Source organism: Panthera tigris, chromosome A2, assembly GCF_018350195.1.
Source record: "Panthera tigris isolate Pti1 chromosome A2, P.tigris_Pti1_mat1.1, whole genome shotgun sequence".
Taxonomy (NCBI): domain Eukaryota; kingdom Metazoa; phylum Chordata; class Mammalia; order Carnivora; family Felidae; genus Panthera; species Panthera tigris.
Window position 1 is genome coordinate 114,774,055 of NC_056661.1, and position 15,375 is coordinate 114,789,429.

Sequence of the window (15,375 nt, forward strand, 5' to 3'; positions counted from 1 at the left end):
TGCCACAAATAGGTGCATATAACAGCTAAGCTCTACTAATTTTTGTTCCTTATTGTCCTGAAAAAAGGCCGCAACAAGAGAAAGATCTGATGCCAAGGTTTGGCTGGGAAGTGCTTGTAAAGCTACTGATTTAAAAGTCACATTTCATTTACTTATTTTCCAACTTGTATAACAAATGTTGGGATTCTTCTGTTTCGGTCGTTTTAAAATTTAAATCAATATGAGCAAATTAGTAGACTGTGGAATCCAAACCACTCTCTTCCGTCATTATTTGAAGCCTTGTAAAATTAACCTCCCACCTGCCAGCGCGCGTGGAGCGCGGAAGCTCAGGAATCCCCGCACTTGCAGCCTCTGTGCGCAGCGTTCCCCGTGCGTGGCCCCGCCCAGCACGCCGTGCCTCAGGCCCCAGGCTTTGGCGGCCACGTGAACCAAGCAGCGGCTCCCGAAAAGCCAGGGTGATGGCGCAGCAACGTGGGCGCAAGCGCAGTGCGGGGCCTGAGCGACCTAGGCACGCGTGGTAAGTCTCTCTGCACGTGCGCGACGGCGGGCTGACGGCAAGCCGCGGTGGCGGGCGGTGGAGGGCTGAGGGCCCAGCATGTGGGGTCAGGGGCACTTTTCTGGAGCTTCTGTGGTGGAAAGTGTGAGGTCAGTGGTAGTCTTTTTGGTAGGTGCGGTTGTAGCCGCCGCAAGGACCGTCTTTTCACCTCTGCTTGCCATTTAGGGCTCCCAAGTATGGGGTAAGGCCCATTTCCCGGCCTTCCTTCGCCTTGGAGCCGCCCACCTATTTCTGAGGGTGCCGGGCACCCCCGGTTTTGAGTGCAGGGCTGCGAGGCGAAACCTGTTTACAAATAACTTGGGCCTACGTAGTCTCGGTGGAGATGGGGATTTGCAGGCCTGTTGTGGGGTGGAATTCTCTTTTCCCGCAAATTCTGTGCCATTTAAACTTCAAAATCCCTCAGAAAATAGGTGTCAAGGGGCAACCTGGACTCACTTATTCCGAATTTTGCCACGAATTGGAGATTTGGAAGTGCCATCTGGTAATCCACTTTTGCTGGAAGCGGGTACAGCGTCGGTTTCTTCATAATCATCGCGGGAAAGTCTTTTTGACCCCTTTTAAAATCAGATTTTATGATGAACCATACAGATTCTCGGCATTTCCAGATATTTTCAGTTTTACTAAATCTAAGCCAATGGCTTACAGAGAAATACAGTCTCTCTCAACATTTCATCTTGGTTTTACGCCTTTTTGCTCTATTAAATAAAAAAGTATTTTTGACCAGTAGTGGAGGTAGGATACGTATTTTGAACACCTTTTCATGCAGCTTAATGTATGTGAAAAAACTATATAAGGTATAACAAAAACCAGAAGAATAAAAGTTTAAAATTTTTGACTTTTTTTTTTTTTTAACCTGGGACAATTTTTCTCTTTCTGTAAGTACTTGAGGGAGCATTTGAAACTCTGGTGTAACACAGTTCTTCGGTTACTTTTAAAGATCTTAAAAAGTCTGTTTTCTGTTTCCTTCCAAGAACTAACATTTATGTAAAGGGCAGTATTCTAGTATATTAATGATAAAGTTATAAACGAGTAGACATTTATTTTGAAATATTTTGGAGTTAGAACGTATAATACTATGTAATGAAAATTAGTTTTGAAGTAATAGGCAAAATTTGATTTGATTTTGCAGTCTTTAATTGAAATACCTCTTCAAAAATAGAAATCACTGTATCTTTTAAATAAAATTGATTACCAGTCTGAAGCGTTTGGTCTCTATATATTTGTAGTGTTTCTTTTTGTTTGAATTGTAGAAGTCCTGCTCTCCTTTTGGGAGGGCATCAATTTTTTTGAAAGAATATGCATATTGTTCTGAAGTATTGATTTATGTAACTGACTAGAATGTGTCTAGATATCTACTTCAGTGTAAATTCGTAAAATCTTGGCTAAAAGAGATAATTTCAAAAGATGGAGATTGTATATGATGAAATGGCAGAGTACAGTATACTCAAGACAAGAATTATTGGAGAAAATCTCTCAGGTCATGTTTGATATAGAGGTTGAATTTTGATAACTTTATTTAGGAACAAAACATACTTGCAGGAATTTGAACATTATATAGTTTAGGCTTTCTTGATTTACTGTGAATGGACAGATTATTAGAACTTAATTTAAGGTATTGAATTGTTTCAGTTTTTCAGGAATTGCCCAGATGGATGAAGATACACATTACAATAAAGGTACTGACACTAAAAATTATTTTTGGATATAAGAGCTAGATAATCTTGATTAATTTCTAATTTTCTTTGCATTTTGATTTGGTTTTAGTTGAAGATGTGGTTGGAAGTCATGTGGAAGATGCGGTAACATTTTGGGCCCAGGTAAATAGCCTGGTTGATTTCTTTCCCCATCCCTTTCCTCCACCCACCCAGGTCCTGCTCAACAGAAACAAAAACAAAAACCCCAGAATATAGATATCCTTGTCATTCTCAGTGCCTAATTATTGAACATTTAACACAAGCCATTTTTGGAAGCGCACTGGTTACAGCTGGGACTTACTACCTGAGTTATGAGTAGTATGCTTATAATGCACTGAGTTAAAAAAGAAAGAAAGCAGCAAGATTATAGTTGTGGTTTCAGAATTACACTCAATTTAACACCAACAATCTAGGCTGCATAAATTACTGAATGCACTAAGAAACTTGTATTTGTGAAGTTATAGCCCCATCTAGGGGTCTTTTATAAGATTGTTTCTTGAAAGATATTAACTTTTTAATGTAATTTTTTTTAATACTTTAACTTTGAATTTGACATATAATCTCTTTTTCATCATGAAGTTGGAAGCACTAGTGGAACATTTATAGTTTTCTATGGACTTCAAGTCAGATAAGTTTCCTTAGGTTTAAATATAAAGCAAAGTACCAAAATGCTTGTGTTCTAGAATTCAAAAAGGTGAATTCCTCTAATTACACAATTACTCACTAGTTTTTAATTTTGTGAACTACACATAATATGGGAGGGAAAGGTATGGCATTTTTCTGTAAGAACTGCAGTATGAGAACTCTTTTGTGGTGGTGGAGTGAATTGGCAATATGGGAAATAGAATTTACGAGAAGAAAAGTTGTAGAAGAATTCGATTAACCACTGTTCTTATATCTATATAGAAAACACTGTGGAAGGGTGGTATTCATAGAAAACTTGTGGTAAATTTGTATTTCTGCTTATGCAAATATTTTCTGCTTATGCAAATATATTCTACCCAAATGTTTTATGCATGTTGTCTCTGTATTAATAGCAACTGTGTCACTCAACAATGTCCCAGATTAGATGATAGATATGTTTAAGCTCATAGCTTAAATAAGATTTTCTAGACCAGCACTGTCCAGTAGAAATGTGTGAGCCACATAAGTAATTTAAAATTTAGCAGACTCATGAAAACCTAAAAAGAAAGGGTGAAATAAATTTTAATATACTCAATATATCCAAAATATTTCAACACAGATATATTTATAAGTATTTTATTTTCCTTTTCATATTAAATTTTGAAATCTGATGTGTATTTTATTTATTTATTTTTTTAATTTTTTTTTCAACGTTTTTTATTTATTTTTGGGACAGAGAGAGACAGAGCATGAACGGGGGTGGGGCAGTGAGAGAGGGAGACACAGAATTGGAAACAGGCTCCAGGCTCCGAGCCATCAGCCCAGAGCCCGACGCGGACCGAGAGATCGTGACCTGGCTGAAGTCGGACGCTTAACCGACTGCGCCACCCAGGCGCCCCTGATGTGTATTTTAGATTTACAGTATACTCTATCTCAAATCAGACTAGCTACATTTCAGGAGGGTATTGCCTATTGATCAGTGCAGCTGTAGACTTTGATTTCAACTGACCTTTTTGTGAAGCTGTTGATTGAATTTGGAGTTATTATTTTTTAATTTTTAAAATTTATTTATTTATTTTGAGAGAGAGAACCAACAAGGGAGGGCAGAGAGAGGGAGACAGAGGATCCGAAGCAGGCTCCACACTGACAATGGAGAGCCTGATGTGGAGCTTGAACCCACGAACTGTGAGATCATGACCTGAGCTGAAGTCGGATGCTTAACCGATTGAGCCAACCAGGCACCCGAATTTGGAGTTATTATTTAAACCAGGAGTCAGCAAACTATTCCTGTAAAAGATTAGATTGTAAATATTTTTAAGGATAGTGGGCCATATAGTCTATAGTAACTATTCAACTCTGTCAGCTCTGCTGTTGTAGTGCAAAGGCTTACGAAGACAGTACATAGATGTGGCTGTGATCCATTAAAACTTTATTTACCAAAGCAAGTGGTGGAGGCCAAAATTTGCCAACCTCTGATATCAACCATGAAGTGGAGGCCTTGTAGAAATTTAAACATTTTAAGAAGTTATGAAACATGTCATAAATGTATGAAAAGATTAAGAGTTAAAGCTACTAATGGCATTCATATGAATTGAATGATTATTTCAAGAAGCAAATTATAAAATTTGACTGGAGTTGGAATGGGATATAAATAAAGAATAAATATTCACAAATATGTGGAGGCTGATCAAGATGAAGTTCTTCTCACCTATACTCTCTGTTTTTCTGACTCCATGGATATCTGCCATATAGGCCACTTATATGAGAATTTTTGGTAGGCCAAGTGGAATGAGTAGCAGCTGAAGGAATCCTAAGTGGCCTTCACCTTTTTTTGAAAGAAAGATATTTCCTTATTTTAGTCATATAGCTACAAAATATTTTGTTGATATATTAAGAACATATATGTACATTTAATTATTTATTTTGAAATAACTTTAGATTTATGGGAAGGTCATAAAATTAGTACAGAGTCTTTCTTTATACCCTTCATGTAGCTTCCAGTACTGCTAACATTTTACATAACCATAATACAGTTAAACAAAGCCAGATAATTAGCTGCAGCCTGTATTCAACTTTCAACAGTTTTTTCATTGTCTTTTTTTTAAAATTCCATTTTAAATTAAAAAAATGTTTTATTTATTTTGAGAGAGTGTGAGCGCATGCATGCGTGAGTGGGAGAGGGGCAGAGAGAGAGAGGAAGAGAGAGAATCCCAAGCAGGCTCTGCACTGTGAGCAAGGAGCTTCACTCAGGGCTGGATCTCACGAACCTTGTGAGATCATGACCTGAGCCAAAATCAAGAATCGGATGCCTAACCAACTGAGCTACCCAGGTGCTCCCATCTTTTTTTCTAGTCTAGGATCCCTCATTGTATTTAGTTGTCATGTTTTTTTAGTTTCTTCTGACTTTGGTTTGTTCTTTTATTTATCCTTGTCTTTACTGATTTTGACATTTTTGATGAGTACTGGTCACTTATTTTATACAACATCTCTTAGTTTAGATTTGTTTGATGGTTTTTCATAAATAGATTGGCTGTAATACTACAGAAATGATACTTTGTCCTTTCTAGTGCATTATCTTGGGGATTCATGATATTGATAAATCATTATTGATAATGTTAACCTTTATCCACTTGGTTAAGGTGCTATCTGCTGGGTTTCTTCACTTTAAAGTTACTGTTTTTCCTTTTGTAATTAATAAGTGTTTTAGGGGTGCCTGGGTGGCTCAGTCAGTTAAGCGTCTAGCTTTGGCTCAGATCATGATCTTATGGTTTATGAGTTTGAACACTGTATTGGGCTCTGCACTGACAGTGTGGAGCCTGCTTGAGATTCTCTCTCCCCACCCCCCCGCTCTGCCCCTCCCCCACTTGTGCCCTCCTCCCTCTCCCTCCCTCCCTCTCTCTCTCTCCCCCCCCCTGAAAATAAATAAATAAATAAATGTTTTAGAGGGAGATACATTAAGATTGTCTAGTTGTATTTCTCTTCAACTTTTCACCCACAAATTTTTATTATTTATTACTGTAGTCATTGTCTAATGATGATTTTTTAAATTTTTCGTATGCTTTCTGCATGTATTAATTGGAATTCTTCTGTGAGGAAGCGCTGTATCTTCTCCAATCATTTACTCAATTATTTAGGTTAATATGGACTCATGGTTATTTATTCCATGGGCTATAATACAGCACTATCACTACTTATTTTGTTGTTTACATTGTTGCAGCTTTGGGCATCAGGAGATTATTCACATAGGCTGTTGTGCCTTTTAAAACATATCCCCATTTATTTTTTGAGCATTTCTTTACTTTCTGGCATGACCAAAAATTCCAGGATCATCTTTTTCCCTATCTTCATCCTGGAATCCACTATTCTCCAGAACCCTGGTTCCTTTTATTGGAGAATGGTGTTTAGATATCAAGATCTGGGCACTAGTTGTGCTTTTTGCTGATGGAGTGTCATTGCTTTTAGGCCCTGTCAGCAGACAGAGCTGGAAAAAATATGTGTATAAAAACGTACACATGTACATATCTATATTTTTGTATCTTTCATATATGCATGTATATGCACACAAATGTGTATATATACACATACATACTATGAGTTCATATGAATATCTTCCAATTCTAATCTGACAGTGCAGGTTCATTTTAGCCTTCTTTCTTTTTTTTGTAACTTCTTTCCTGCTATCATTGTCTGTGGTATATTTACTTATTTGTTCGATCCTAGTATACACTTCAAAATTGTTAGCCCATACCCATGACAAATGAATTTACTAACTAGATGCAGTATTTGTGTATAGAGGATTATATACATTTAACTTTTTTTTTACATCTGTTTTATCCAACAACAAATATATGAGAAGACTCATCATTTGACCAAAATATGCTATCCATTTTGAACCATTAGATGTATAGTAAAATCCAGACACAATTGTTTATATTACATTTTAGGATTTAATAGTTTTTGCTTTCTTAGTTTGAATTCCAAGTAATTTGAACTCACTGCAAAGTAAAGATTTTCTAAAACGTAGTACCACTTCTTAATAAAGAACTCATTTGAATTATGAAAAAATGTTACTGTAAGAATTTGATTTAATCTCTAATGCTCCAGAATCTTTTTTTAATGTTTATTTATTATGTTTTGAGAGAGTGCATGAGTGAGGGAGGGGCAGAGAGAGAGGGAGTGAGAATTCCAAGCAGCATCTGTGCTGTTAGCGTGGGGCTTGATGTCCTGAACCGAGAGATCATGCCCTGAGCTGAAATCAAGAGTCCCAACGCTTAGCCAACTGAGCCATGTAGGTGCACCTTGAATGCTCCAAAATCTTTTAAGTAATGCTTAGTAGAACTCTCAGTTGTATAGCACTGTCAAATAATTTATTGAATTTTACACTATAGCTATTCTTCCTTCTAGAGTATCAGTAGAAATAAGGATATTATGAAGATTGGTTGCTCACTGTCTGAAGTTTGTCCCCATGCCAATTCAGTTTTTGGGAATCTTGATCCAAAGAAGGTGAGCCATATTCTCGGGTATAATTATTCCCTCTCCTGATGGCTTTCTTATGTCTTAGATTTTATAATTGTTGGAAGTTTTGATGTATTTGAAAAAGAGAGGCAACTTTTTAGAAGTGATATAAACTATAGTCATAATAAATTTATTCTTTCAAAAATACTATGGACTGTGTGCTCTTACGGTGGTAAGCTTTGAGTATACAATGGTGAACAAAACACAATCCTTGTCTTCGACACTGATTGGAAAAAAAATCTGTAAAAGTTATCTTTATGGAGAAAATTTTGATGATTTTTTTCTTTTTTTTAAAAATTGAGGTATAATTTACATACAGTAATGCACACAAGTCACAGCTGTACAGCTTAAAGAATTTTTACGCAGATCAAGATATAGTAATCACTCAGATCAAGATATGGTTCCCTCTTCCTGGAAAATTCCTGCAGACCCTTTCTCAGTCAATTCTTCATCAGTAGTCCTTCTAACAAGAAGTAATTATTCTGATTTCTGTCACTGAAAATTCACTTATCTGTTCTTAAATCATACAGTGTGTACTCTTTTGTGTATGTCTAGCTTCTTTCATTCAGCAGAATTTCTGAGATTCTTCCATATTATTGTGTGTATTGGTATTGGTAGTTGTTCTTTTTCAAGCTATGCAGTACTTGTATATAAATACACCACAGTTGATATGTTTGTTCTCCTTTGATGGCCGTTTGGATTGTTTGCAGTTTTTGGCTACTGTGAATTAATGCTACTATGAAATACTTACACAGTTTTTTTGTTGGATGTATTAACTTTTTTATTTTCACTGCATACCTAGGAGTAGAATTGCTAAGTCATGGGGTAGGCATGTTTCACTTTGGTAGGTACTGGCCACAGTTTGGTGAAAGTATTGAACTAATTTTTATTCTTACCAGCAAAGTATGAGGATTCTAGTTCCTCATTGTCCTCATCAATCCTTTGCATTGTCATTCTTTTAAATTTTAGCCATTTGGTGGGTGTAGTGTGGTGTTCTGATTTTATTTTCCTGAGTACAGAGCTTCACCATATTTTCATAGTTGTAGTTTTTCATAGGTTTTTTTTTTCTTTTTTTTTTTTGAGAGAGAAAGTGCACATAGGGGTGTGGCAGAGGGAGAGAGAGAATGAATCTCAAGCAGGCCCCTATGCCCAGCACAGAGCCTGATGTGGGACTCTATCTTACAGCTGACCCTGAGGTCATGACCTGAACTGAAATCAAGAGTCGGATGCTTAACCAACTGAGCCACCCAGGCGCCCCACTATTTTCATAGTTTTATTAGCCTTTTGAATATCCTCTTTTGTGAAGTGCCTTTTTACATCTTTTCCCCATTTTCAAGGTTGTTTTAATTGATATGTAGGAAGTTCTATATATATTCATTACATAATTTGGATATGAGTCCTTTGTCTTACATGTGTATTGTTAGTATCTACTCCTTATCTGTGTCTTCCCTACTCACTTTCTTTATGTCATTTGTAGTCTAATTTATAATTTTTTTTTTTTTTTGGTATATACTTTTTGTTTCCTATCTAAGACCCCTTTACTTAACCCAAGGTCATGAATATATTCTATGTTTCCTCCCAACCCCTCAAGCTTTTATCTTTTGCATTTGGGGCTGTGGTTTACCTCCAGGAAAATTTTGGTTATGATGTGAAGTAGGAGTCAAATTTATTTTTTTTCCCATATGGTTATCCAGTTATGCCAGCATCACTTATCAAAACAGTCATCCTTTCTTTATTGAGTTGTACTGGAATTTTTGTTTTCAAAAATTCCAGGTGACTGTAAATGAGTGTTTTTGAAATAATAAATGCTTATATTCTTGGATATATCAATTTCTCTGTCAAAAATTTACCCTTTGGACATTTTTATAAGTACACAAAGAAAGGTGTTTTATGATTAATTGCAGTATTATTTGTAATAGGTAAAATGGAGATTAACTAAATATCTACTAGTAGTAGTAGTAGTAATAATAATGGTAGCTGGCATTTATTGAATCTTATCCTTTTGAAACAGTGTTCTAAGCACTTTACACGTATTAGCTCATTTAGTCCTCATAGCATCCCTATGAAGCAGATGCTGTTATTTTATGTGTTTTTGAAAATTGAAGCATGGCTATGATAACTTTATGAAAGTCACCCACTAGTATAATGGATTAAGTATTCAAACTCAGAGAGCCCACCCCCTTAGATGTTAATCTGATACTGGAATAATTAATGAATTGTGGTAGATCCTTATTTTGGAATACTTCGTTATTTCAGACGCTGATACTATGGTAAAGTAAATGGAAATTTTAAGGAGGCACTTACATTTAAATTAAAATTTAAGGAGGCACTCTAACGTACACCTCAGAGTGAGTGCCTCTTTAAATTTTGGCCATGGGTGCCTTGTTTGCCTCACCCAACTCTAAGCTCTGTTTGTAAATAAGATCTCTTATTTAAGATCTCTATAGTTTAATATGGAATTAGGTGTATAAAATAGTGGATGTAAAATGAGCACATTTGTGTAAATAAACATATCCTAGCATATATGTAAAATTAGTGTAAGTGTAAAATTATTTTTAGGAGGTGTATGTTGAAGAGTGTTGGTAAGGAAGTCTTACTTTTTTTGATGTGTTTTGATTGTCTTTTAATAATGTGCCTCTATTACTTTTATTTTAAAATAATTACAACCCCAATGGCATATATAAAAATGTGTAAAAAGAAGAGATTAGAAGGAAGGAATGTAGGTTGGAGCTGAACATTAGAATGGTTAACTAGAATTTGTGAAATTCTAGGGTTTTTTTAAGCATCCTTGTAGCCTAGGACTGTGTTTACTAGTGTTATAAATTAAAATATACCCACTTTTCCTCTGTTGAATGCAAAATAAATTACTTGCTTTACAAAATACTCAAACTAGTTTCAATAATAGATTTCCTATTATAAATGATTACTCAGCCACTCTGGTTACTTATGAATGGATTATACTTTGTAAATTTTCCGAAGTGAATGAGTATCTGCCTCTCATCCTGTAGCTGGGTCATGGGCTATAAATAGTGGAGCTGTGAGAGGAGAAGATTGGTACCTGGCACAATGGGAGTGCATGTGTAGTTATGATAGTGTTTGAAAGTTATGAAAGTGTTGAAATTTCCTCAAGATAGAGTTGTATTTGTGCTGGTTTTTGTGATTATTCACACTAACAGAGTCAAAAACTTCAGATTCCTCAGCTTTGTTGGGTCCCAGCTCTATTCTTGGATACAAGTATCCCCACCTCTATGTACACTGGGTTGCAGTGATGCTCCATTTGTGTCACTTACTTAATATTGAATTTTTAATTATATTAGCATATTATTACAAAGTCTTAACTAAAGGTTAATGTGACCTTTTGCAGAGTTTGAAATTGGATAGGAGCTATTTTTGCTACTAAACCTTTTTGCTTGCTGAAAAATGAAGTAAGATGGTTGGGAGAATGTACCCTGCCATTTGTGCTCTCTGTTGCTCTCCAGTTTTTGAATGTTAGCTGAGGGAACCAGAGTTAAGTGCTAATTTCATACCTATCCTTTGTAATATTTGCTTTGTTAGATATCCATTGTGTTTCTGAATTGATTTGTACTTTGTTGCTTTGGGAAGTTGAGGACTTTTGTATTTCATACTGTATATATCTTTGCTTCAAAATCTGTGAATTTGTCTTACTTCAGAGTGATACACTTAAAATTAATATTTTTTATTTAAATGTTTATTTTTGAGAGAGAGTGAGAGAGTAAGCATGCCTGAGCAGGGGAGGGGCAGAGAGAGAGGGAGACAGAGGATCTGTCTCACGAAGTGGGCTTTGTGTTGACAGCAGAGAGCCCAATGCAGGGCTTGAACTCACGAACTGCAAAATCATGACCTGAGCCAAAGTCGGATGCTTAACTGACTGAGCCACCCAGGCACTCTTAAAATTAATTTTACACTTCACTTAAGGCAGTGTTCCAACCTTTCATATGCCCTTTTAAGGTATTTTTTCTCTAATGAGTCTCCTCACCTCAAGACATATTAACACCATAGATACACTATTTATCTGTTTATGCTGTGAGATAGGTTTGAACTTTAGAGGGCTACAAACAATTGTAATATTGAAGACACCCCTCTCTTCCAAACGAGTTTTCACTTCCTTGAGAATAGTATTTACCCTGTTGAGAATGTATGATTAAAATGAATGATTTAAAATGGCTGTGTGGCTCAGTCGGTTGAGCATCCCACTCTTGGTTTTTGCTCAGGTCACAATCTCATGGTTCATTGAATGAAGCCCATGTTGGGCTCTGCACTGACAGCATGGAGGCTGTTTGGGATTCTTTCTCTCCCTCTCTCTCTGCCTCTCCCCCGCTCATGTGTGCTCTCTCGCTGTCTTTCTCTTGATTTCAAATAAGCTAAAAAAAAAGAAAAAAAGAAAGTCATTATCAACCTAGGGTGATTTTGTATCCCCCACCCTCACCCCCAGGTGATAATTTGGCAGTGTCTCGAGACATTTTTGGTTGCCACACCGGAGAGGGTGCTTCTTGGCATTGTAGGTGGAGGCTAAGGAGGATGCTGCTAACTATCCTACAGTGCACAGGATGGGAATGAGCCCCTGCCCCATCTTCCTGCCAAGGAATTATCCTGTTTGAAAATGTCAGTAGTGCTAAGATTGAAAAATTGACATAAAGTATGTAAATTTTCCTTTGTTCTTTTTTATAATTTTTTTAAATGTCTATTTTTGAGAGTGAGCAAGTGAGAGAGATAGAGTGTGAGTGAGCAAGGGAGGTGCAGAGAGAGAGGGAGACACAGAATAAGAAGCAGGCTTCAGGCTCTGAGCTGGTAGCACAGAGCCTGACGTGGGGCTCAAACTCACGAACGCGAGATCATGACCTGAGCTGAAGTCAGATGCTCAACCGACTGAGCCACCCAGGCGCCCCTCCTTTGTTTTTATATTTGACATAATTAAATTAAAATATAAATTTAAAATAAAATTCAGTATTAAGAATATTATCTAATTTAATTTTATCCATTTAATAACACTAGAGTCCTTACATATAAAGTAAAAAGTATAAAAATCTTTCTTGGCTGGTAGGATGTATGGATCCCACATGGTTGAGATTTATGGTATGTACTTGGCATCTTTATATTTTAAGAACAATTAATTGTACCAGTTATGTCTTCAGACATTAAAATAGCATGATTTTAAGTCTTTGATGCGTATGCTTTTTTTTGAATTTTGTTTTTTATGTCTTTTTTTTTTTTTGAGAAGCAAAATTGAATTATGGACTCTGAAATCAGATTGCCTGACTTTGAATTGTAGCTTATGAGTTTGGGGATATAATGGTGAACAGAAAGTATCTGCCTTTTACAGTTATTGTGAGAATAAAATAAGTTATTATATATAAGGTGCTTATTGCCATTTAGTAAAAGGCGAAAGATTTATGCGATCTGAAGAGAAACCAGAGTATCTTATTGCCATTTAGTAAGTGCTTAATAAATGCTAACCATTCTGATCTATGTAGCATACTTTGAATCATTAAAGTGCCAAATAATTTTACTTTCTTTTTCTCTTTATAGATTTATGGTGGATTATTTTCTGAAGATAAATGTTGGTACAGATGCAAAGTACTGAAAATCATCAGTGATGAAAAGGCAGGAGCAAGTGTTTTCGGGTTTTTTTTGCCCCGAGTGACAATTATTTTGGTTCCAAAATTTGATGCTTTTATTTAGCCCTTCATTCCTTATACATAGTAGTAATAAGATCTGAAGATCTGGTTCAAATGAACTTATAAATTGATTAAAACTTTTTTTTTTTTTTTTTTTTTACCTAGTGAACACAAAGGAGTGAATTGCTTAAAAAAAATCCAGGTTAGATTCAGGAATATCCTTCTGAATTTAAGTTGTCATATAATCACTGCACATTGTCCTAGGATAGATTACATAATTTGTGAATGATTTTTGCTGACCAGTGGGCTCTTTGTGTCTCAGTTCTTAATCGTCACGTTTGGTTCTTGCTAAGTAACTTTAAAAGTTCATTCTATTAAGATTGAGTAGGAAAAGAACATTTGATCTACTCAAAAGAAGTTCTCTTTATCTTTTGCTTAGTTGATTTGCAGATTGTTAATGAAGATTGGCTTACTGCTTTTTCATGCTTTGGTTAAATGTGATGAATTTTCTTTGTGTTTAGCTATTTGATTTTTTTTAACTCAACTTGAGGGAGATTTTAAGGGGATTTGTGGAGATGAGATTCTGAATGGCTGTTTGATGGCAGTTACACATTACAGGCTGTGTAAAAGCATCTCTGTAGGCTTTCCTTTACTGTTTTTTTCCTGTATCTGCTTTACTGGAGTTAAAATATTTTCTTTTTTTTTTTTTTAACGTTTATTTATTTTTGAGACAGAGAGAGACAGAGGATGAACGGGGGAGGGTCAGAGAGAGGGAGACACAGAATCTGAAGCAGGCTCCAGGCTCTGAGCTGTCAGCACAGAGCCCGACGCGGGGCTCGAACTCACGGACCGTGAGATCATGACCTGAGCCGAAGTCGACTACTTAACCGACTGAGCCACCCAGGCGCCCCTAAAATATTTTCTTAAATGTATATGTTTTATAAAATATTTTTCTTGGTGTAAAAGGATATGATAAGATAAAACAAATAATTCTCAGAGTAACTTAAAAAAAAAAATCTCATGATTTATTACCATCACAGGTAATGGTTTATCTTGGTGAAATAGATCTTTCTAATTAGATGTTTTCCCCACAGTTTGACACCTGGAGATGATATATTGTGTTTGCTTTTGCTTTGGCTGTAACTTTTTAAAATTAAGGGGCAAGATGGCTTTGACCTCATGATAAACTCATTTTCTTTTTTACTTTCTAAATAGAGCTGGATGTGAGGGTGAATTTAATTCATATCCTAGGTCTAACACCTGGGATGGATTTAATTTTACCAAAGGAAGTTTGAGAATTTTGCCTTTCTTTTCAGGTGTTACTGTTTCCAACTTGGATTTAGAAGTGTTGATTGATTTTAACATTTGAGATAGGGGAGGCCATAAGCTTCATAGATTTGTTTATTTAAATATTAGCTGTTTCTTTACCTTTTTATTTATTATTATTATTTTTTAATTTTAGAGAAAGAGAGAGAGCATGAGTGGGGGAGAGGGGCAGAGGAGGAGAGAGGGAGGAAGAGATAGAGAGAAAGGGAGAGAGAGAATATCTTAAGCAGGTTCCACTCTCAGCATGGAGCCTGATGTGGGGCTCAATCTCACAACCCTGGGATTAAGACCTAAACTGAAATCAGGGGTACTGTCTGATAGTAGTACTGTTTGATACTAGTATAACTAGTTTGATAGTACTGGTTGATACTAGTATAACTAGTTAACTTACAACCAAACAGAAATCACTGGAATCTCATGAACTATGGATGGATTTTCTTTACTTTGGGGGTATTGTTTGAGCACTTGTTTCTGAATACATTTTATCAATTTGAGGTGAAAGGCTGTCTTGACTTACAGGTAATTAACAGAAAGCAGCAAATTGGTGGTTTCTTTGGAGATGTTTAATCTAAGTTCCCTTGTGTTAGTATTTGTCTAATTTTTTCTCAGTGTCTGGTGAGATACATTGACTATGGAAATACTGAAATTCTGAATCGATCTGATATAGTTGAGATTCCTTTGGATCTGCAGTTTTCTAGTGTTGCCAAAAAGTATAGACTTTGGGGACTACAGATTCCTTCTGGCCAAGAAGTTACCCAGTTTGATCAGGCAAGTCACAGATTTTTAACATTTTTGTTAATAGAGGTAAAGCTGTGTGGTTGAAACAAAATATAAATGTAGTTAAATTCTTCTAATTCTTTAATATTGAAGCCTGTATAAATTAGTGAAAAATATGAATTATAGAATGATTCAAAAACAATTATTTGTGCTCATCTTTGCCATGTAAACATTTGTGATGATCAGAGTGATATGTATGTGTATATATATTTACATAATAAGTGTAAATAGTTTCTTCTCATGTGAA

At 35.9% G+C, this 15,375-nt stretch overlaps 1 protein-coding gene across 3 annotated transcripts in view; it reads left to right on the top strand.

The window, feature by feature from the left end:
• The first annotated feature begins 407 nt into the window (after nucleotides 1–407).
• The window catches only part of STK31 (serine/threonine kinase 31), a 75,621-nt gene continuing 60,653 nt past the window's right edge, over nucleotides 408–15,375 (top strand). For 2 of the 3 annotated variants that reach the window (XM_042968304.1, XM_042968320.1), the window contains exons 1-6: nucleotides 408–517; nucleotides 2,186–2,232; nucleotides 2,321–2,373; nucleotides 7,279–7,377; nucleotides 12,937–13,011; nucleotides 14,961–15,119. In XM_042968304.1, coding sequence (XP_042824238.1) covers nucleotides 459–517; nucleotides 2,186–2,232; nucleotides 2,321–2,373; nucleotides 7,279–7,377; nucleotides 12,937–13,011; nucleotides 14,961–15,119 — 492 coding nt within the window. In that variant the 5' untranslated portion in view covers nucleotides 408–458. Of the gene's footprint in view, nucleotides 518–554; nucleotides 646–2,185; nucleotides 2,233–2,320; nucleotides 2,374–7,278; nucleotides 7,378–12,936; nucleotides 13,012–14,960; nucleotides 15,120–15,375 lie in introns of those variants that run through there. The other variant, XM_007089047.2, reaches the window with a different exon arrangement.